Source organism: Magnolia sinica, chromosome 17 (genome assembly GCF_029962835.1).
Source record: "Magnolia sinica isolate HGM2019 chromosome 17, MsV1, whole genome shotgun sequence".
NCBI classification, from domain to species: domain Eukaryota; kingdom Viridiplantae; phylum Streptophyta; class Magnoliopsida; order Magnoliales; family Magnoliaceae; genus Magnolia; species Magnolia sinica.
Genome location: NC_080589.1, coordinates 67,926,548 through 67,949,393, shown reverse-complemented (window position 1 = coordinate 67,949,393; position 22,846 = coordinate 67,926,548). Strand labels below are relative to the sequence as shown.

At 41.3% G+C, this 22,846-nt stretch overlaps 1 protein-coding gene across 1 annotated transcript; it reads right to left on the bottom strand.

Moving 5' to 3' along the window:
• Positions 1-279: 279 nt before the first annotated feature.
• Positions 280-21,681, bottom strand: LOC131230724 (uncharacterized). Its single transcript, XM_058226664.1, has 5 exons — positions 19,907-21,681; positions 6,887-6,945; positions 5,329-5,457; positions 4,263-4,398; positions 280-1,055 (listed from the first exon to the last, which is right to left on the bottom strand). Exons 1-5 carry the CDS (start codon positions 20,609-20,611, stop codon positions 732-734), a joined length of 1,353 nt encoding a protein of 450 aa, XP_058082647.1. The 5' UTR covers positions 20,612-21,681; the 3' UTR covers positions 280-731.
• Between the last annotated feature and the right edge of the window lie 1,165 nt (positions 21,682-22,846).

Genomic DNA, 22,846 nt, shown 5'->3' with positions numbered 1-22,846 from the left:
CCTATTTATCGACGCCCACCATGGATTGTCATCCTGACCATCCCGTGCACATCTTTGAAAATGGAAGGCCATCTAAAGGGGCGTATCCAACCCTCCAATCAGTGATTTCCAAGATGATCAAGGTGGGCCTTGGAAATAGGGATATTTTTCCGGGGGTGATCATACCATGGGAGCAAACCACACAGTACAACCAAGGGGACATGGGTCAGTAATCCAGACCATTGATTTGTTGCATATTACCGTGGATGGGCCATACCCCAAAAATCTCACACTGGAAGATCACAGCGACCAATCTCAGCACATTTTCATTTTAGCTATATCTTATTAACCATCCATCCATATGCCGCTAATCCAACGATCAAGATTGCTCCATCAAGGAGACTTCTGCTGCATAGCCTCCACAGCAGCAAATGCCAACCACCAATCTGGATTAGTGACCATCTTCTGTTATTTTAATATACAGGCTTCAATAAAATACAATCAAATTGTGGAAAATTTACATCATTGTGGCGCGTTTGGAGGTCTCCAAATTGAGTGGGGAGAATTTGATTTCCAACCAAAACTAACGGCCTGCTTGTTGTGTCCAATGGAAAACAGACAGGCAATCAATTTCACGCGGGAAAGTGATAGATCACCAAATGCCACTTTCCAGTATTCCTATTCAAATGGGAGGTGGGCTCAGAACATCACCTTCGGGAATGCGATTTGAACATACATCCAAACACACCCATTTAATCTGACGGTGATTTCTTCAGCACCATGTGGCCGGATTCGTCCTTCTCGAACATGCGCTCGATCAAGTCTTCCCAGTTCTCTCTTCGTCGGTTCGTCCTGGACGAGTCTGCCCAGGCCTCCCCGGACGTGGCAGAGCCGTCCCCGTCACTTTCACTGAATGTTCCATAAGAAGGAGGTGAGTATGCGTGTGGGACAGCCAATGTGACGGCCCGCTGGAGCGCTGCCTTGTGTTCCTCGCTCTGTTCTCTGAGAAGCGTGTTCTGCCGTTCCATCCTCTGCTTTGCAGGGATTTCCATGATCTTTTCCTTCTCCATCATCAACTAGCATTAAAAAAAAAAAAAAAAAAACATTTTCGATTTCATTTGGATGAATAGAGAAAGAGAGAGATGGTGCGCTGCACTTAAATCAGTCACACAGCACAATGATCCATGATCAGAAGCGTCCATGGGCAGGCCCGAGCTAACATAAAAAGAGAATGTTTCGGTTTCTTAATTAGATTGGGAAAGAGACATGGCATCATGTCTACATACTCTTGTGGACTGCACTAAAATTCGACATATGGTACAACAGTCCATAATTGGCCCCCACCATGGATGGCTCACTACTTGATAATAACATCCTATCCCCACCACCCACAAAAGGTTACGATCATCCAATCAATGAGATTTTCCTGCCGTAACCAGTCCTTGGTGGGGCACACCTGATGAATGGTCTGGATCATGTGCCACATGTCCAACTTTGAGTCCAGTCAATCATACAGGATTCTTGGTGTGCTATCTTGAGGTTAGGTTTTCTGTAAACAAACTGACGCATTATGCAATGCTTTGGCAGAAAGTTTGTGAAGCGCAGTCCGGGTTTTCAGCTTGTACAAGTAGGTTCCATCACTCAGTGATCCGAACTGATGATATTATGGGCCCAACAGAATGTTTGGTGCATCAAAAATCTCCCGGATTTAGAAGAAAAAAATAAAATGTAAAGGTTTTATAATTAGTTGGACTAAAACAGAGTATATGGAATACAATTTTAGAAACAACAGAAGTGGAAAGAGGAATTAATTAAGGAACCATTTGGACGCAATTCCTCAAAGGGGGATTTCAGGCCTTATTTTTCAATCAACTTGGCATTTTAGTGCCTATTTTACCGAGCCAGAGAAGGGACATGGTTTTGCAAAGTGCATCCAAACAGGCAACAACAACCGCTGGTTGGGTCAAAATGGTGTTTCGGCCCCAAAAGCCTCTTTGGAGGGTGTCCAAACAGGCCCTAAGCTTGTTGACCAAGAAGTACCGAAAATAACCATTTTCGATATCGTGGGTTGATAATTCATAAGCGCCGATAGAGTGAGAAAAGTGTTGGACTAGAGCCAGGTGGAGGAAGTGAAGATGTGCCTTTTGAGTTCTATATGACCGCTACGTACCAATCAGACTAGAAGCAAAGGGTTATAAGATAGCTATAAGACTAGCCACATTTTATGGGACTGAATGTTGGGCAGTTAAAGAACAACATGTTCGATACCAAACCATCTAAATATTTATAGAAATCCCTTGATGTAGTTATCCAATTGTGATACATAAAAAATCCTATTTATTTTCTTTTGTTCAGTGACAAATGAATCTTTTTTCATTTCCGATCCATGAAATCAGATAAATGAGAAATGAATCATCAAAAAACGATTTATTTATTTATTTTTATTTTTTGAAGGGACAATTCTTAGTTCTAGACCTCAATTGAGGACATGACCATCTAGTTCCAATTGTTCCAGAAGAACTTTAGCTGAAATGAGGATGCTGAGATGGATGAGTGACAAGATGGGAAGGTTAGAAATAGAAATGAAAGCATTCAAGAGAACTTAGGAGTAGCACCAATCGATAAGGAGGAGACGGAAAGAAGACTAAGATGGTTTGGCCATGTGCAACAAGGACTAAAAACTATATCGGTTGGGAGGAGTGAATTGGTTCATGTTGAAGGCCCTTAAATGGTAAGGGGAAGGCCCAAAAGGACACGTGGAAGTAATAAGAAAATGACCTGATAACGTGTGTATTAACCGGTGTTTTAAATAGTAGTAGCGTGTTGCGTAGCATTCAACCCTCTATAGCATGTAGCGTAAGCTACACGATACATCTATTTTTTAATTTAAAAATTGAAAAGTATGATAAATAGTAAGAAAAATATAAAAATGCCTAAAAGATTATTCAAATTTCAAGTATAAGCATGTTCAAACAAGTTATTAATTATCACTTAACCAAAAGCCAATCCACATATGTAAATTATAAACCAAATCAAATAATTATTACATCAACAACTTCCTAAGCAAACCACTTCAATTAATAATGTCTAATTGAAACCACAAGCCACACCTCAAAAGAATGAAAAAGAAATAAAAATCCCACAGGTTAAAGAGTATTAACTATAATATAGATGTCATCAATACAAACCCTTTTTTCTATTATGTTTAGTTTTAAAGGTTTTTTAATGTGTGGCCTCCACACCAACTTTAACAAAGGATCACCACCATTTTAAGTGAAAGTAAACAAATAAAGGTTTGATTTGAACTTTATATTTTAAGTTTTTTCATAATGTGAGTTTTACACCATTTTTAACGAACAAACCCAAAAAAAAAAAAACATTATAGCATATGCTACATAGTTATAGCGTACGTTACAACTCATGTAGCATACGCTATAGGGGATTTATGCTATTTAGCTACACCAGAGTGCTATTTGAAACACTGGTATTTACTCCTTTATCTGGGCTTAGGACCAACAATGAGAGCATAAAACTCCCACAGGCGCGATGTAATAGACTATTACATAGTTGATTACAATCAAGTGCTATCTACCAGTCTATTACATAGGATGATTACAATCAATGAGTTGAAGGAGAAGCTAAGAGAAAATAAAGCAACAATTCATGTTGGACCAAAACAAGGCCAAATATGAGGTAGGCATGCAACTTGGGCGGGTCGGGTTAGGTTGACGATCAACCCGAGCCCAACCCGACCTCAAGTTGGGTCAACACATGGCACGGCCCAACCTACTTAACCTGAGTTCCCCAACCCAATGTACCATATCCTCAACCCTAACCCGTGTTGGGTTGCGCCCATAATACTCGGATAATACACTCTATTAATAGTAGTAATTTATTACCTTACACCATATCTACATTAAATATAATATAGGGCTTCATGCAGGATGGATCAGGTTGCCTAAGGCCTCAACCCAAGCCCAACCCAACCTGGGGTTGGGTTGAGGATTTCCAGCCCAGTCAGGTTTGGGTTGAGCCCGACCCAAGTTGCACCCCTAATATGAGGGATTGGTGAATGGACTGTACCCGTTGACGCCATTGTTACAAGAGGTCACATCGTAGAAAACCCATTCAGTATTCTACACATAATCTCAGCCAAGCATTGTATAACAGTGGTCAATTTACACTAGATTTTCTTACCAAAACAAAGTTCTAAAACAAAGACAGGAGAGAATCACACATGAGATTAACAAGAGAAGTAGAGGAAGAACAAAATCCAAACTTACATCAAAGGCCCTTTGGGCTTCCCTCTCTATCCAAACGATCGCATGGTCGGTGGTGGCGTTGCAAGAAAGTACGATGTTCTCGAACCTCCCATCCACAGGCACGGCCGTTCTCACGACTGGTGGGAATCTTCCAAGCCTGAAACCAAGAACGGACATGTCGCATATCAAACGGAGGAGATTGGATCTCCCTATTATGGGCCACGGTCTACCTTTTTCTCAATCCGGTGGTGTGAAAATTTGCCCATTCTGGATTTGATTTCTGGAAGAAAAAAAATCCTACCCCACATGCCTTCCTGTTTGGATGTCTATCCAAATGACTTTGGACCACCGATCCAATGGTGATTTGGTGTATGTAGTCCTATATAGTCCTATATACAAAGAGGACTGAACAGTTTGCTAACATGCAGAATTCTGTACAGTAAAACCATTGTTTGGTAAACAGGACTGTTGATATAATGGGCCTTGCACTAGGAGATTCCATAAAAGCCATCTGTATTCAAAAATACCAACCACGTCTGATTGTTGGACTTTTTTTTGGTTTTTTTTTTTGAATGCGATCTTGGACTCTTGCTGTATTGTCTTTCTAACCATCTAACTGTAGTACATGGATGAAAGGGTTGGAATCTTCCAATACAGAAATGTTTCGAAGCATGCCCCATCCATGGTGGGGACCACCAAATCGGCGGTTTGGATCACCAAAATATGGCACCACTGCAAAGAAACCTACAGGTCAGCAACCGTTTGTTCGCTGATCAGCAGGACTATAATTTCTCACATACCAAAGGCAGCAAAATCTGCCAATGAGAAACAGAGGATACACAGATGGCTCACACCTACTACCTCACCCACCTGGTGATCCAGGCCATTCATCTAGAAGGATCTAACCATAGATGTGCCATAAGACAAAAGTCTCACTTGTTAGAGATCCTTGTGGTGCATACAAAGGGGAACAGAAGCAATGGTCCAGATTTCTGACAGTGTTAGATGAGAAAATTCCTAATTAGGGGGGTTTCTGATCACCACTTCTTTGTGCATGTGTATGTACAGAAGCGTAGATCTGCATTACCTGAACGGTTTTCTCTCAACAATGTGATAGATCCGGCCCGGTGCATATAGTCGCCTTGGATCTGTGAGCTTGACATGTTGCGGTGTGCATGTATCTCTCATACATCTTAGGCATAGTATGCATGGCAAGCTGCCCAAAAGAGAATCACTTCAATCCCTTTGATATATAATAAATACAAAGAAGAAGTGCGCTCTGCATGCAATGAGTCAGTGCACAGATGTTTGTTTGTCTAAATATCATGGGTGAGAATCCGAACACATATAAAAATCCAATTTTGGAATATGTTTTTGATTTCCACCATCACATTTAGAATTTTAGATGGTGGGAGATGTTGCACCGATTCACGGTGCAGAATGGGTGCAAACAATGTTTACCATACATTTGAGCTTTGTGGGGTCAATTGTGATGTGTGAGGGCCATCCAACCCTCCCAATAGATTCGTGTCCACATGTTGGACCTCAATCTGGAACTCCAGCCTGATCCACAACTCAGGTGAGCCACACCAAAGGGAACAATGGGGGACATTGGAGGTTGACACCCACCAAAGAAACTTCTAAAATGGAATGTAGGGTGCACTGTGTTGTGAATACACCATCAAACAACCCAATCAGGTCTGCCCCACCAGGATTAAGGGACACCAAAAATCAGGCCCTTCCAAAACACAGATCTCCCTATGGTGTGTCCCACCCGAGTTTTGATCAGGGTGATTCTTGGGATGTACAGCAAACACAAAAATGCGAACTCGATACACAGTTTGGATTCTAAAAACATATAAAGGGTGGGCCCCCACACAGCTCAAACTTATGGTAATTACCATATGTTTAAGCGTAATATGTACTCGTCCCCTTAAAAGAGAAGTGACAAAATATCCAAAGCATACAAACATTTTGTGTTTGTGTGGAAGTGAAAAGCAACTTCATCATTCAATAGAGAAAATGAAGTAATGGTTCATGCTTCATAGAGATTCTATGAAGTGCCACGTGGAAAGTGTGAAGGATGAGACAACGATCTAGTGAGCCGCCATGCGGGTAGGCCATAGGCAGAAACTAATGGTGATTGGACAATCATGACCATCCAGCTGTTGAGAGTTCTTCCCATTGAATGTGACTGCTGCTCACAATTAAAAAGTGAAGAGGGATATAACTGAATATAATTGCTACTACAGTATCTGATTCAACAGCATGTGGGTCTATTGGATTTCTGCATAATTTGTTTGTTCGGTGGAGAAATTTTATTATGATGCGTTTTTCAAAGGGATTATATGAAGTTGCCTAGCCACCATACATATGGAAAATGTGTATAGCAATTAGGACCGTTGATCTAATCAGCCACCTTGTGGATGGGCCATAGTCGAAAAGATCATAGCTAGTGCATGACTATGACCATCCAATTGTTGTGAGTTTTACCTGTTGAATGTGGACCATTTCTCACATTGCGTTTAAAGTCCAATTTCCAGGTTATCGGTCAATGGATGGACCTCATTTTTTTTCGCTATGGCCCATCAAAGTAGGTGGCCCCTCTATATAATTGAAAACGTAGGCAAAGGCCACAATTTTACCAGATAAGTGACTTGAAAACGTCTTCCAAGGGAGTAGAAGTACGTGGTAAGAAATCATCCTGGATCACAGTAATTACTATCAGCATCAAAACCACATAATTGCATTGAAATCAGAATGACTATCATTCGCAAGAAAGAAAGATAAAAAAATAATAATAAATAAAAATAAAAATTGCTAACATGGTTTTAAGACTCAGATGAGTCTGACACAACTCATCTAAGTCCACTCGTTCACATGTACAACTGAGTCGCCAAGTCTAAAACCCATGATCGCAAATAGACATGTAAGAACCAAGGAGATCCTCCACATTTGGAAAAAGAAGAGAAATGCTACTTGTAAACACCAAAAAAAAAAAAAACAGCCCACATGTGCCAACATGACGCATGTACATCAGATCCTAGCAGTTGTCCTACAATAATAAAATAAATCCAAAGGCAACAGACCATGGTTTTGAGACTCGATGACTTGACTAACTCGTCCGGTCTCGAGTTGAATCATGACTTGCCCTAGTCGAGGGTGAAGCAGCCTAACTCGGCTGAGTCGGAGGTGACTTGTGGTGTCAAACCGGATTGGTCCGACTGAGTCTGAGTCGGTTGGGACAGGTCAACTCAGACTCTGTTATGGGTCTAGCAGCTCCAGGTCTCAAACTCTCTTTAGTCCCAAATCAAGGGCATACGACTACCTGTTTTTAGTGGTGATACATGTGTGATTATCCAGACTGTAGGGTCTAGCAGCTCCAAGTCCCGGACTCGCTTGAATCCCACTTTGTATACCATACAATGGCATGTGTGTGATTATCCAAACCGTTCATCCATTGAATGGGACATAAATGGGTAATAGAACAAAATTAGGGTGATTGGCCAATCCTGGCCATTAAAAAAGGGCATGCAAAAATCTCTTAAATCTGATTAGTATTTTTATGGTTTTAGTCATTTTTGTATAGCATTGTTACACAGTTAGGATTGTGCATTCACTGTGATTTTTTATTTATTTTTTATTTTGTCTATGGCACATTTACGAATTCTTCGAACCAATTGGGTTGGGTGGACCTGTCTCCTTCCATATTTAACATTTAGTTTTTTTTTTTTAATAATATTATTTGTTTAATGCATTTTCAGCACTTCAATGTAATTATCTGTGCATCTAGGTGAAGATAGTTTCAAATGTATGTTAAATTCAACAATATAGACTGGGAATTACAGAGCAACGATCCCAATATGAAATTTTCTTTACTTTGTTCCTGCGTGAATTCCTCTGTGGAGCACAGATCGGCCCAGCTACAGCCACTGGATAGACATGGTCTACCATGGATTGCACACGTCCCTAAAATCACCCCAATTGAATGACCACAGGAACCCAATTAAGAACCTGCGAAATGGACAGTAGGACCATTGTTACTGTTATCCATTTATCATGCCCATTATTGGATGGGTTTGATAATCCAATTGAAGTGATTCGAGCACGATGTGCAATCCATGGTGGACCCCTCATATGCAATGGTTAATGGTGATCATAGGTGGACCTACATGGGCCCCATAGAGGAATTTTCGCCGGAATAAGTTACGAAGAAATTGAATCAGATTATTTGTTCTCGAATTGTGAATAGAGCATCATCATCATCATCTAAGCCTTATCCCAACTAATTGGGATAAGCTATACGAATCCTTCTCTGCCATTCCACTCTATCAAGGGCCATAACTTCAATTCGACCATAGGTCATCAGGTCTTTTCTTATTGCCTCCACCCACATCCTTTTGGCCCTTCTAGAGCCTTCAACTTGTACCAACTCACTCCTAACAAGTGTTGTTCTTGGCTCTGTTGCACATGACTAAACCGTCTAACTCTACCTTCCCTCATCTTGTTACCTATTGGTGCTACTCCTAAATTCCCTCGAATGCATTCATTTCTAGTTCTATCCTTCCTTGTCTTGCCATTCATCCATTTCATCATCCTCATCCTATGAGCATGGTGTTCCGTAACTGCCCAACATTGTCCCATGAAGCATGGCTAGTCTTATAGCTATCCTATAAATTTTCCCTTTCGTCTGAGTGCTACTAGACAATCGCATAAAACTCTAAAGGCACATCTCCATTTCTTCCACCTCACTTGGATTCATGGGCAACATCTATTAATTAGTCTTGGTGACCCAAGATATCAAAGGAAAATTCTTGGTCAGCAATCTTAACTAATTCCCCGTTCCCCCCTCCTAATTGTTACTAAAATGCTATCAGTAGTGGCGTATCCGGTGTCCGATCACGTGAACACCAACTTAGTATAAGGGAACTCGAATCGGGCAACGTATCAGATTACTCTTGTGGTAATGACCCGAACAAACTCCCAACGTATGTATTCTGCCAAAGAACGGTGAAACAATCAACACCTCTAGCAACTCTGGCCGTGATGGAGGCCCGCGCAACGACGAACGGTAGTCAATTAACCCTCGTTAATGGTGGTGCGAAGGTCGTCGTATCCTATATAAGAGGAAAGCCTAAGAGAGATGGTTTTAGAACGTATATTTCATTGTATGCAATTTCGTTCTAATTATAGCTTCACCTATGAGATCTTTTAGCAATTTAGGCATGAGATTCTTGCCCAATATTAAAGCAAGAATTTTGTGTCAGCTAGTCTCTCAGGCATCGTATTTGGAGCCCAAACATGCAAACTAATTTTAGACTCGTCATGCGTGTGGGCGCCCCACCACATAGGGTCCACAACCAATAGCTCCCATTCACCCATACACGAGTGGTGTTTCTGATCTCTCGTAAGGCATGCTCTTAAGTGTTCTGTGCCTTGTCATACTGAGTTGTGAGGTATGCGATCATTGAGAATTTTTCTAAAGTCAAAAGAGCACCATATTAAACTTCCATCCAGCTAAACTTATCATGCATGTTTCGGGCTCCAAATACGACACCTAAGAGACTATCTGGCATAAGGTTCTTGCCTCAACAGTGGGTAACATCTCGTGCCTAAATTGTTAGAAGATCTTATGGATGAAGTCATAATTAGAACGAGATTGCATACACTGAAACATGTGTTCTAAAACCATCTTGCTCTCTCTTAGGCTTTCTTCATGTATAGGATACGGCAACCTTCGCACCACCATTAATGAGGGTCAGCCAACCTTTGTCCGTTGTTGTGTGGGCCTCCATCATGGCCAGAGTTGCTAGAGGCGTGGATTGTTTCATCGTTCTCTTGTAGAACGTATACGTTGGGAGTTTGTCGAGGTCATCGCCCCAAAAGTAACGTGATACATCACCTAGTTTGAGTTCACTTCTGCTAAGTTCGTGTTCACGTGATCGGACACCAGATATACCACTCGCCTATCCTAGACTCATCCAATCACACTTTGGTCTAAGTATCTCCTAATCCCTCTTGGATCACAAACTCAGGACGATACTCGACCTAGGTATACACCATCCAATCATCGAGAGAACAATGAATCATTTTGCAAATCTTTCTCCTAAATAAATATCATATCATATAGTAGGTCTTGAAAACATTTTTGTGAGATTCGATTAAACATTTCAATACGTAAACCGGTTAAAGAGTCATAGATATGTGCCCAAAATAAAGTAAGCGTGTTACTGATGATCTTCCCCGAGCCTCATGTCATTCCACGTTGATTTGACCGCTTTTCTAGACATGTCCCATGGTGACCAAATATATATCATGGCCTCTGGGTGACATGTTAAAGTAGCATCATCAAAACTCTGCTTCTTAACGTAGTCACAAATCCATGATGACACTAGGATAACCTACTGGAAATTGGCTCGTTCACAAAATGGGGGTAACAAGTATTGATCATCTCACTCATGTAGGTGTTTTAGTCAAGCGGACAAATTAATGTCCTTAGCACAGGCGATATGAATCACATGTCATGGAGTGGCATAATTGGGGTCAACACCGAAAGCGTCACTGCATGCAAATCTAAGTCCAATCACTATCCAACACTTGACATGAGCATCCCCGATACACACATCCAGCTATGTGCAGACTGTGATCCCAATGGGTGAGGTAATCACACTCGATCCTACAGTTGAGGCGATGTCTCTCATCCTCCACGCCCACGACATGAGGGCGATCACGGCCGTGTGAAAAGGGCCGATCAAGTCTATCAACGTAAACTCTACATCCCAATAAGCAACAAAATGAATAAATATACGCAAACCATACATGTCAAAAACATGATCCAATAACTATTGTAAATGCATGTAAATGAGTCCATATCATATCCAACTAGGGAACGAACGTTAAAAGCTATCACAACCTATGAAGCCCATCTCATGAACGTGTGTGCTCTGAAAGAATCTTGCACAATGTGCTTCGTCATCGGATCTACTATCATCTTCTCGATAGAGATTTGCATCAAGACTACTTGTTTCTACACTATCATGTCTCGAACATAATGATATCTGATGTCTATATGCTTCGACCTACCATGATACTCAGGATCCTTTGCATACACTAATGCGGCTTCGTTGTCGCAATGTATGGTGATGGGGAGTCTGACACTCAAGATAACACCAAGATATAAAAGGAATCACCTAAGCCACGTGACCTTCCGTTTCAAAACACAAACGGTGATGTATTTTGACTCCATGGTCGAAAGGGCGACTCATGTCGGTTTCTCACAGCATCAGGAGACTAAACCACCTCCAAGCAAGAATAAGTATCCTGGTGTTCAATTTGTGTTCATCCAAGTTGCCACCCCAATTTGCATCGGAGTAGCCTCGAAGCCGTAGGTCGGCTCCATTGCAACACAACATGTAGTCTGCAGTCTCCCGATGATATCAAAGGATTTTCTTTATTGCCTGCTAATGACCTGGTCCGGGATAACTTTAATAACGACTAACTAGCTCCACGACATAACTTATGTCAAGTCAAGTACACATCATAGCATACATCAAACTCCAAATAGCACAATAATATGGAATGGACGTCATCTTTTCCCTTTCAGCATTTGTCTGTGGGCTAGGACCAAGATGCAAGGCTACATGATGTAGGACAATTGACCACTTACTCTAAAAGCTCGAACTGTTAAAGCATGGCGAATCAATCCCTTTATCTCATAGCTCAGGCCCTAAATCTCATGGGTTAGGACCTCGGCCAAACCCCTCTCGTGGGCCTCAAATCACATGGGTACCGCCTCACACGAGTCACCCGAATCACACGGGTGGGGCCCGCCTCTCATGAGCCACCCACCTCACACGGGCCACCCACCCCGAGTGTATCCCTGCATCCCACAGGCTACCCTACTCGAGCCCGGTGTGAAAATGCCCCTGCATTACTACACCTCTCTACGAGTGTGTCGATGGATTTAGAATTATGCATACAGAAATGCTCGAGCACCTTCTTAATGTAAGTCTCTTTAGACAAAAACAAAAGTTTCTTAGAGCGATCCTAAAGGATCTTAATTACAAGTACATAATTCGCCTCACCCACGTCCTTCATATCAAATTTGGAGGACAACTACCGTTTGGTGGCAACAATCATTTTTGTATCATTTCTAGCCAATTGCATATCATCAACACATAGAGAAATGATTAAAAAAAACTCTTCTCAGAATGTTTGACGTAAACCATTCGACTTGACAGCTTAATCAAATTTCAAGTACCATTGTCCCGATGACTATTTTAGGCCATAGATGGACTTATTGAGCTTGCAGACTCTGCGCTCTTGCCCTTTGACCACAAAACCGGTGGGTTGATCCATTTATATCTCATCATCCAAGTCGCCATTGAGGAATGTCGTCTTAATGTCCATCTGATATAGTTCTAGATCCAAATATGCAACAATTTCCATAATTAAGTGAATGAGGGCAAACCTCGCAATAGGTGAGAAGGTCTCCTTATAGTCTACACCTTCGATTCGGGTGAATCATTTCACCACAAGGTGGCTTTGTGCCTATCCACGCTTCCATTGGCCTTATGTTTGACCTTCAAGACCCATTTATTCCCAATAGTCTTGTGGCCATGAAGAAGATCAACGAGTTCGCAAACTCAGTTCTTCTCCTTGGAGTGAATCCCATCTTCCATTGTTGCAACCCAATGTTCACGATCAAAGGATTTCAATACCGCCTATACCGCCTAGTAAGACCTAGACTCATCATCATCATCGTGGGTGCATACAAAAGCTTCCCATTCAATATCAAAATATTGGCGAGGAATTTGTTCACTTGCACTCCTTCGAGGCTTAGTACGTTCTGGAGGTTCACTCCAACCATCCTCAACGATCATAGGATCAATGCCCTCAATATCGTCTACTGAGGTAGGGACCATCTCATCATCAGTGTCTAACTCTATAGCTTCATATAGCTCGCTAGTTGTCTCAGCCCTCTTCCTGCTTGGAAATTGATCTTCTATAAAATCTATACCTCGTGAATCCACCTCAATTATTCCTCTCTTCATGTTCATAGATCATGAAATAGCCTTTAGGGTGCTCAGGATATCGAATAAATGTGAACTTCCTAGCTCTCATATCTAACTTCCCAATCAACGCTGATGGGAGACAAACATAGCCGATCAACCCCCAAGGACGCAGGTTGTCCAAATTGGGCATCATGCCATTCCATAATTCATATGGGCTCAAAAACACATATTTAGAGGGTACCATGTACAAGACGTAGGTGACAATCAAGATCGTAACTCCCTAAAAGGCGATGGGGAGATTAGCTTGCACCATCATCGACCTTACCATATCCATCAAGGTGTGATTTTGTCTTTTAAACACACAATTTTGTTAGAGTGTAACGAATCGTCTTCTGCCTACGGATCCCGCTTATCTTCACAAAGCTTTGTGAAAAGCTCCGATGTGTACTCACGTCCTCAATCAGTTCTGAGAGGCCCACAAATGTCGGAACAAAATAATTATAATGGGTTGGTAGCTCTAACTGCCTTTGGGAAAGGCTTTCTAGTGGACTTTTCGACTAAACACGGTTCATATATGAGAAGATTTTCACACCGGGCTTGAGTAGGGTGGCCTATGGAATGCAGGGCCACACTCGGGGTGGGCGGCCCGTGTGAAGCCGGTGGCTCGTGTGACTCGGGTCCCACCCGTGCGAGGCAGGTGGCTAGTATGAAGCGGAACCCATGGGATGTGGGGCCCACGAGGGGGGTTTGGCCGAAGTCCTAACCCATGGAATGTGGGGCATGGGCTATGAGATAAAGGGATCGATTCACCATGCTCTATCAGTTCGAGCTTTTAAAACAAGTGGTTAATTGTCCTGCATCAAAGTGGGATCAGAGTGAGAGGTCTCGTGTTCGAGACTCCTCACCGAGGGTGATTGATGCAGGGGCATTTTCACACCGTGCTTGAGTGGGGTGGCATGTGGAATGTAGGGGCACACTCAAGGTGGGTGGCCCATGTGAGGCGGGTGGCTCATGTGAGAAGGGCCCCACCTGTGTGAGGTGGGTAGCTCGTGTGAAGCAAAACCCATGTGAAGTGGGGCTCGCAAGGGAGGTTCAGTCGAGGTCCTAACCCATGGGATGTGGGGCCTGGGCTATGAGATAAAGGGATTGATTCGTCATGCTCTATCAATTCGAGCTTTTAGAGCAAGTGGTTAATTGTCCTACATCACTTAGTCAGGTCTCCCAAGATGCCTGCTCAGGTTAGAAGAGTCATTCTTCACATTCTATGTGACCTAATCTAGCATGCCATTTTATTGATTTAGATATAATATCATCATGCGATTGAGCCACATAAACGGAATGAGATGATAAGGAAGAATAACAATCATCAATATCCAATCTAAACAACCCATCAAAAGTAAAACTATGTCCGTATAGTACTGAATCCAAAAAAAAACTAACAGAATCCAAAGAAAACCGTAAAGTAAATCCAAGTCCAATTAAACAAGCCACGGAAAGTAGACTACAATGCAACCCCGATGCATAAAGGACATCATGAAAGAACGGCTTTTGTACAATGCGCAACTAAAGTTGTTAGGTACTAACTCCTAACACATCTTCTGAAGAGGTGTTCCCCATATAGATCGTCTGGCTCCTTGCTAATATCCACCGCAGTTCTCGAATCCGACTCGGTCTCATGCTATGTGCTTTGCTACTCCTGAATCTATGATCCAATCAAGACTGGATTTGTGAGCAATTAGCACCTTAGTGTAAACATAAAAATGTGCAACATGCGGGACATCAATTCGTACCTTCTTCAGCTCCGTGCATTCACTAGGGAAGTGGCCCTTCTGTTTGCAGTTTCGTTGTGCTTTTCACATTTGTACTTAGCCTTCTTTGCATTCTTGCAGGCGAGTTGTGGATCATCTTCCAATTGAGCATGCTTGGCATTGTACTTACGTTCTGGCTTAGAGGCCTTAACAGGTGCGGCCTCAGTGATGAAGCCAATGTTGCTACCCAAAGTAGCTCTACACTCTGCCTCTAGCTCCAAGTGGCGAGACAACTAGGTGAACATTTTCATGTTCTCGTCATGTGTCATTGGGAGCTTCATGTGCCCCCGGGAGTCAGGAAGAGATCTTAGAACAACACGCACCTGTTGCACGTCACTAAGCACGTTATCGACTACTTTCAGGTTGCAGATCATTTGTGACATCTTATGAAGATGCTCAACCATACTCACGATGGGAGCCATCTTGTATGTCTTAAAAGACAGTGAATGTAATCTGGTAGCAATTGTGTCGGCAAACTAAATACACAATAAGTCTCACATATCCTTTATTGTTTTACATTACTCAAATTGTTCAATCAAATAAGCATTCATGGAATTGAGTAAAGTGGAGCGTGCATGGCGATCTTGCTTAGACCAATTTGGAAATGCTTCTAGGTCACAACGGTGTTGAGCAGTCGTTCCCTCCTCAAGGGGGTCCATGCTAGTTGTCAAAGTTTCAAGGACACCTTGTTCATCCAAGGGGTACTAGATTTTACAATGCCACATGTCATAGTTCTTCCCATTCAACTTTTCCCCCTTATTGAGATCAACAATTATGTTTTTTGAGGCCATTGCAATCATTGTTTCAAGACAAATAAGCCCAATTTAAAATTTTAAAAAAAATAAATAAATAAATTTGTAAATGTTCATTTTATATAGACATTTAGCACTCTTATGAATGGTCAGCTACCAACCCTAAGAGAGTCCTAGGTCGAGAGGATTGCATGGCAGTGAAGCCGACGCTTCAATCAAATTCTATTGCTCCGTTAGATTGATTGTTGATCATTCTCATAATGTTCAAATGAGATGAGGAGCAATAGCTCCCACTTGTTCGATGTGGATATGATTCAGGTATCTTACTTGGATCGGATGCGCAGTCGATCAAGGCCAAACCGCTCTTGTTTTTTATTTTCCTTAAGACCCATAAAAGCACCCCCAACAATAGAAGGGGGGAGGGGGGTTTCCCCCCACTATTCAGAGCCAGGGGGGTCCAAGGGGACCTAGGACAATTGCAATTATAAAAATGTATTACAGATCTACAGTCGCATTGCAGTTTTATAATCTCATTATAGTTTTATAGTTGCATTATATTTCCACAATATCATTACAATCGCATTGTAATTCTATAATCTCATTACAGATCTACAGCCGCATTGTAATTCTATAATCTCATTACAGATCTATAGTCGCATTGTAGTTCTATAATCTCATTATAGATCTACAGTCGAATGGTCGTGCCAATCATGTCGATCACACAGTTGCACAGATCGCATCGATCACACTGATCTTGTGGTCGCATCAATCGTACCGATCGGGTCGATCGCACCAATCTCACAAACCAGATCTCGTTTTGAACCGGGGTCCAACCTTAGGATCGAGCTGTCACAATCATGATTGCATTGTTGTTCACGTGCAAACACAATCGTGATCGCGTTTCCAACGACCCCCATCATAATATCCTGATTGTTCCAAACATCAATCCAAAAGGGATGTTTTGATCCAATCCCATCAAAGAAAATCACTACGGTGTCATGGGTGTAGGTACTTGACCAAGAGGTCAGCTGATCTATGTACAAAAACAAACTTATATGTGGATCATTGCACACCACGTGCTCGAACAACCCCACATATGGAGATGCATGGATCGAAAAAAAAAATTGTTTTTTATTAAAAGTTCTCAAATTACCCTTTTGTAACGAAAGACGTCACACTATAGCTCTAAATACCACTATCAGTAGTAGTGTATCCAGTCTCCAACCCCATGAACACCAACTTAATGGAAGCGAACTCGAAACGGGCGACATATCACGTTACTCTTGCAGTATTTACCTGAACAAACTCCCAACGTATGCATTCTACAAGAGTATGGTGAAATAATTCACACCTCTAGCAACTCTAACCGTGATGAAGGTCCACGCAATGATGAACAAAGGTCAACTGACCTCGTTAATAGTGGTGCAAAGGTCGTTGTACCCTATACAAGACAAAAGCCTAAGAGAGATAGTTTTAAAACGTATGTTTTAGCATATGCAATCTTGTTCTAATTATAGGGTTCTTTACCCATGAGATCTTCTAGCAATTTAGGCATGAGATCTTGCCTAATATTAAGACAAGAATCTTGTGTTAGCTAGTCTCTTGGGGGTCGCATTTGGAGCCCAAAACGTGCAAGCTAATTTTAGACTTGCCATGCGTGTAGGCGCTCTAGTGGGCCCATGGGGTCCACGACCAACAAATGCACTTCATATTCTCTACTTTAGTCCAACTAATTTTAAATTCTTTAGATTTTAAAGCACCCCTTTATAAATCTAGCTTTGTGTTGACGCCCTGCCCCGTCTTGTCAATCAAAACTATGTCATCTATAAATAACTTACACCAAGGGATCTCTTCCTACAAATGACTCGTTAACTCACCCATAACTAATGCAAAAAGATATGGGCTCAATGCCAACCCCTAGTGCAAGCCTATGATAATTGGAAACTCACTTGTATCTCCATTAGTGGTCTGCACATTTGTTATTGCTCCCTCATACACATCCTTGATCATATCGATATATCCTCTTAAAACTCATTTCTTTTCCAATACCCACTAGATAAACTCTCTAGAGACCCTACTGTAAGCTTTCTGTAAGTCAATAAAAACCATGTGGAGATCCCTACTCTCCGTATATTTCTTCATTAATTGTCATAGAAGGAAAATAGCGTCAATGGTAGACCTCCCTAGCAGAAAACCAAACTATTTTTCTAATACATTCGTCTCATGCCTTCGCCGTTGCCCAATCACTCTTTCCCAAGGTTTCATGGTATGGCTCATAAGTTTAATCCCACGACAGTTAGTGCAGCTCTGTATGTCTCATTTATTCTTTTAAATAGGTACCACTGTACTTTTCCTCCGTTCCTCTATCCTTTTTTTTCAATCTTATAATCTTATTGAACAACTTTGTCAACCAAAACAACCCAATATCTCTCATATACTTCCAAACCTCTATAGTATACCATTTGGTCCAAAGGCCTTTCTTGTTCAGTTCATTTTCACAACTTCTATCAGCAACTTCTAGGCTTTTTGAAATAGGAAAGCACTTCAAGTAGCTTCTTATTGTGATATCAACCCAACCACTCCCAATTTCTTGTCATGATGTTCTTGTTCTTGTGAAATCTTACAACAAAATTTCAAAATGCAGACTTCGTACGATACCAAGAGAAAGAACAAGAGCATCATAACCACATTTCACATCCAAAATGGCCAGATGAGTATGCAAAAGCCAAGAACTCAAATCTATCATGCATTCGTATTCTACAACTAGAAGATGCACGACCATCCATGTCCATCAAACATACTATCAAATTCAAGAACTAAAAAATCTACAAACAAATAAAAGTCCGAATGAATATCCAAAAATCCGATGGATACAATCTTTTACCAAACTATCAACATCAAGACAGTGACTTGAAGCCCAAACAAATCCCAAAACAAAGAGAGAGATGTGAACATAAACATGGCTAATTTCAATGTGAACAGTACTAAATTTCCAATGCAAGACAATGACAAAACAAATATTCAACCAAGTTTCTATCACTTACTTAGGGACTGTTTGGGTGCCACTTAAAAATGAGTTTATCTGATTTTATTCAATAGTAATTATGTATGAGAAATGCTCCAATGCCCACAGAGCACTATAAGTTATAGTGCTTCTAGTTGCATCAGTTCACTTAGACTATTTAATTGATCAATCTGAACCGTCCATTAAGTTCAATACATATTTCAAGGGATATCAATAAAAAATACACTGATCTTATGATCCAATCCATCATTGATTTGGCCTTGTTTTCTAGAACCATCCCTTTTCCAAGCCATGGATGGGATGGTTACAATTGCCTAACAAAAATGATTCTTACAATCATATGCAATCCATGATGGTCCCTAACAAATAGATGGATCAAATTGTGGCTTGGACCTATTTTCTGTAAATGATCTCGACCATCCATATTTAAAGACATTGATCAAATGGTTAATATGAAATTATTGCAATGGACATTGATCAAATGGTTAATATGAAGTGTCCGATGGACCTAATGGACAATATGGATCAACCAATTGGACTCTCTAAGTGTCCCGACGCAACTAGGAGCACTGTAATGTATAATGCTCTAAGAGCAATGAAGCATTTCTCATTATGCATTAGAGATTTTTTTTCAGTTGAGATTAAAAATATAACAAATAATTTATATAAACTATGATCTCTGATACAAAATCGATATCAAGTATCAACTAAGATGTGATGAACTCATTTTTAAGTGGCACCCAAACATGCCGTTAGCCTGCATTTAGATGCAGTTACCAAATTGCAATTTTCTTCGTTAGCATTCATATTGAGGGTCTTGGCTCCGAATTGCAATTACGTTGCTTGCAAGTTGGATTTGAAATAAAGATATCAGCAATTTGACTGTTGATTCTTCATGATGAATACTAAAAAAGATAGTTACTTTTTGACATTTCCTCTTGATTAAACCAAATGTTTGCAATTCAATTCACTTGTATATCCAAACACAGCATTAATCATAATATCAAAGATTCTTCCTACTTAGGAACGAAAACAATAAAAACAAGAGAAGAAGCCATGAACTTGCCTGGAGCACAACGGAATTGATCACGTCCGCATATCTAACAGCCAAATTCAAGGATACGCACCTCGCAGGTGCCATGGCATAACACCTGATCCTCTTCCTCTCTACATTTCCCAACCTATGGCGGTTTTGCAACACAACCATCACTAACAGCGCCGCCACTCCCGCCCCCAATGAATGCCCAGCAAATGTCAGCCTATAATTTGGGTACTTCTCCAACAACTCTGTTAAAACCTTGCACTCATGATCCAATACCCAAAAAGCCGCCTTCAACAGCCCATTGTGGACATACCCACCATTGAATTTCCGCTGCCCAAGCTTGTTATCCAATAAGACCGCGTAATCGCTTTCTTTCGCCAAGTTAAGGCCTCTTATTGCAAGGACTATATCGCTATTTTCATGATCCAGGTAGAGTATGTAAGGTGAGACCTGACCTTCGGTGTCTTCATAGGTCCTGCGGTGGACCACCCAATCGGGGTTGATGCCGTAGCCGCCAGGGGGCGCCCAGAGTGGGTGACGAAGGTCGTCTTCGTAGACAGAAAGCATTAGGCGGCAGAGGTGGGGGACGGGCTTGAATTCTTCAGCGGATGCAAGGCCCCAGTTCTCACTGTCGTGGCCTGCTGTGTGGAGGCACCGTGTCCATGCCCAGCGAGCGCAGGCCAGGCAGTAGACACATTCAAGGAGGGGGAGACCACAGGCGATTGACATGGGGGCTATGGATGGAGCATGGTAGTGGAGATTGAGAAATGGGTTTTTGGAGACATGAAGATTCTTATACAGACAATGTAGAAATCTGATACAGCGATGAAAATGTTTTTTTTCTTTTCTTTTCTTTTTTTTTTGAGAAGGGTTTTGAAATGCAGTTCTTGAAATGGATTTTTGGAGGAATGGGTATCCAAAAAGAAGGGAATTTTTAAGTTGCAGAGAGGAATCTGAAGATGGGTTTGGAGATTGATGGAAGAAAACAAATGGGTATTGAAAAGGTCGAGAATTTGGATTGCAGGGAGAGAAATTGGAGATGGGTTTTGGTTTTGATGGAAGAACTAAAAATGGGTAAAGAATTGCAGAGAGGAGAAATCTGGAGATTGGATTTTGGATTTTGATGGAAGAACTCAAATGGGTATTGAAAAATATTGGATTTTGAATGGCAGAGAAGAGAAGTCTGGAGATTAGATTTTGGAAGAACTCAAATGGGTGTTGAAAAAGATTGGATGTTAAACAGCAGAGAAGAGAAATGGTTTTCAGTTTGAAGGAATAATAAAAATGGGCTTTGAAAATTTATTGGATTTTGAATAACAGTATAAATCTGGAGATTGGATTTCGAGTTGGATGAAAGAACTCAAATGGGTACTGAAAAAGATTTCGTTTTGAACTCCAGATATCCATCAAAGCGGCATAACTAGCTACGGATAACGGGAAGAAAAAAAAAAAAAAAAAAACAAGAAGAAGAAGATGAGACTTCAGAGCAGAGAAGCTTGGTGAAGATGAAGTTCGTAAGAAATTACAGTTGTACGGACGGTTTCTGATGGAAAGATCAAATGGGTATTCCAACCAATGGAAGCAAAAGAAATTTCTGATGTTTGGAACTACAGAGAGAGAGAGAGAGGGCTTTGAAGAGATTTCTGAGTAGGAAACAGAAAGGTGGAAATTCGCAGTTTTAGAAGAGATTCTTCGGGAAAAACAAAAATTGGAAGAGAGAAAGAGAGAGAGAGAGAGAAGGACGTGGGGTTTATTGGTTTTGGGTTTCTGTGGGATTTTGTAAAGAAGATGAAGAGTTTTCAACTGCAAATGGCAAATGGTTATCATGATTTTCTTCTTTCTCCTCAGCAAAAAGTGGGGCCCACCTTTTAATGAAAGTTGGGAATTTTCAAAATCTGAGATTTTCTCCTCTCTTTATTTTTATTTTTTTTTTCATAGAATCTCTCTCTGTAAGAGTGGGGCCCACCTTTCAGTGATCCAAGCTGTAAGTTTGATGGGCCTAACTGTGGATGGGCTATGGACTTCAAAAAAATTCCATATTCGAAAATTCCGGATATTTAATATTTGCCCTTGGATGAGAACCGTTGTTTTGTTATATTTTTTAATCCTTCTTTGTCGTCCACCTATTAGAGGGGTTAGGCATTTTTTGGACCGTTCACGGTGACGCACACAATTTCAACGGTTCTGATCACTTAAAAAGAGGCCCCACTTGTGCAAACTGAATAGACCCCATCTTTGTGTTAGCAAGCTCGCCCCTTGTGCCCCACCTGTGAAGATCCAGACCGTTCATCAAGAAGCACCTACAGTGTGTAGTCAATACAGTAAAAATATGCCATCAGAAATGATCGCCGTTCATCCGAAGGTCGGATAAACGGTGGTGATGCCCGATCAGTAAGGAAAATTTTTTTTTCTTGAGAAGAACTATCTGCGGTGATGTATGATTGATGAATGGTCTGGATCATCAGATGGTTGGGCGGATTGGAGCGAACCTATGGACGAGAGCCTTGTAGAGAATCTCATGTAGCTACTAGTCAAATATCAGTTCGGTGTACGGGATAAGAAACCAACCAAACCGTCCAATACGGAAAGAATCTCCCTGACCGGAATTCCTGATCGTTCAACCAAAGGTTTGATAAATGGTGATTTTGTCCCATCAATATGATTTTTTTTTTCATTACGTGAACCATCTATGTTGTCTTATTATTGATGAACAGTATGGATCATCAGATGGTGGGCCGGATTGGGTGAGAACCTTGCTGACAAATCTCATAGAAACAAAAGACGGGCCTACAAGCCAAACAGTTGCGTGTAGAAAAAGACCAGCAAACCGTACTAAATCTGTATAGCTTGTGATTCCAGAAGCTGTGGTGGACCTAAATAGTGGTGTCTCTCCAAATGTAGAAATGACATGTTTTTACGGAAATCCGGACCGTCAAAATTGATCAAACAATTTTTAATTGATTG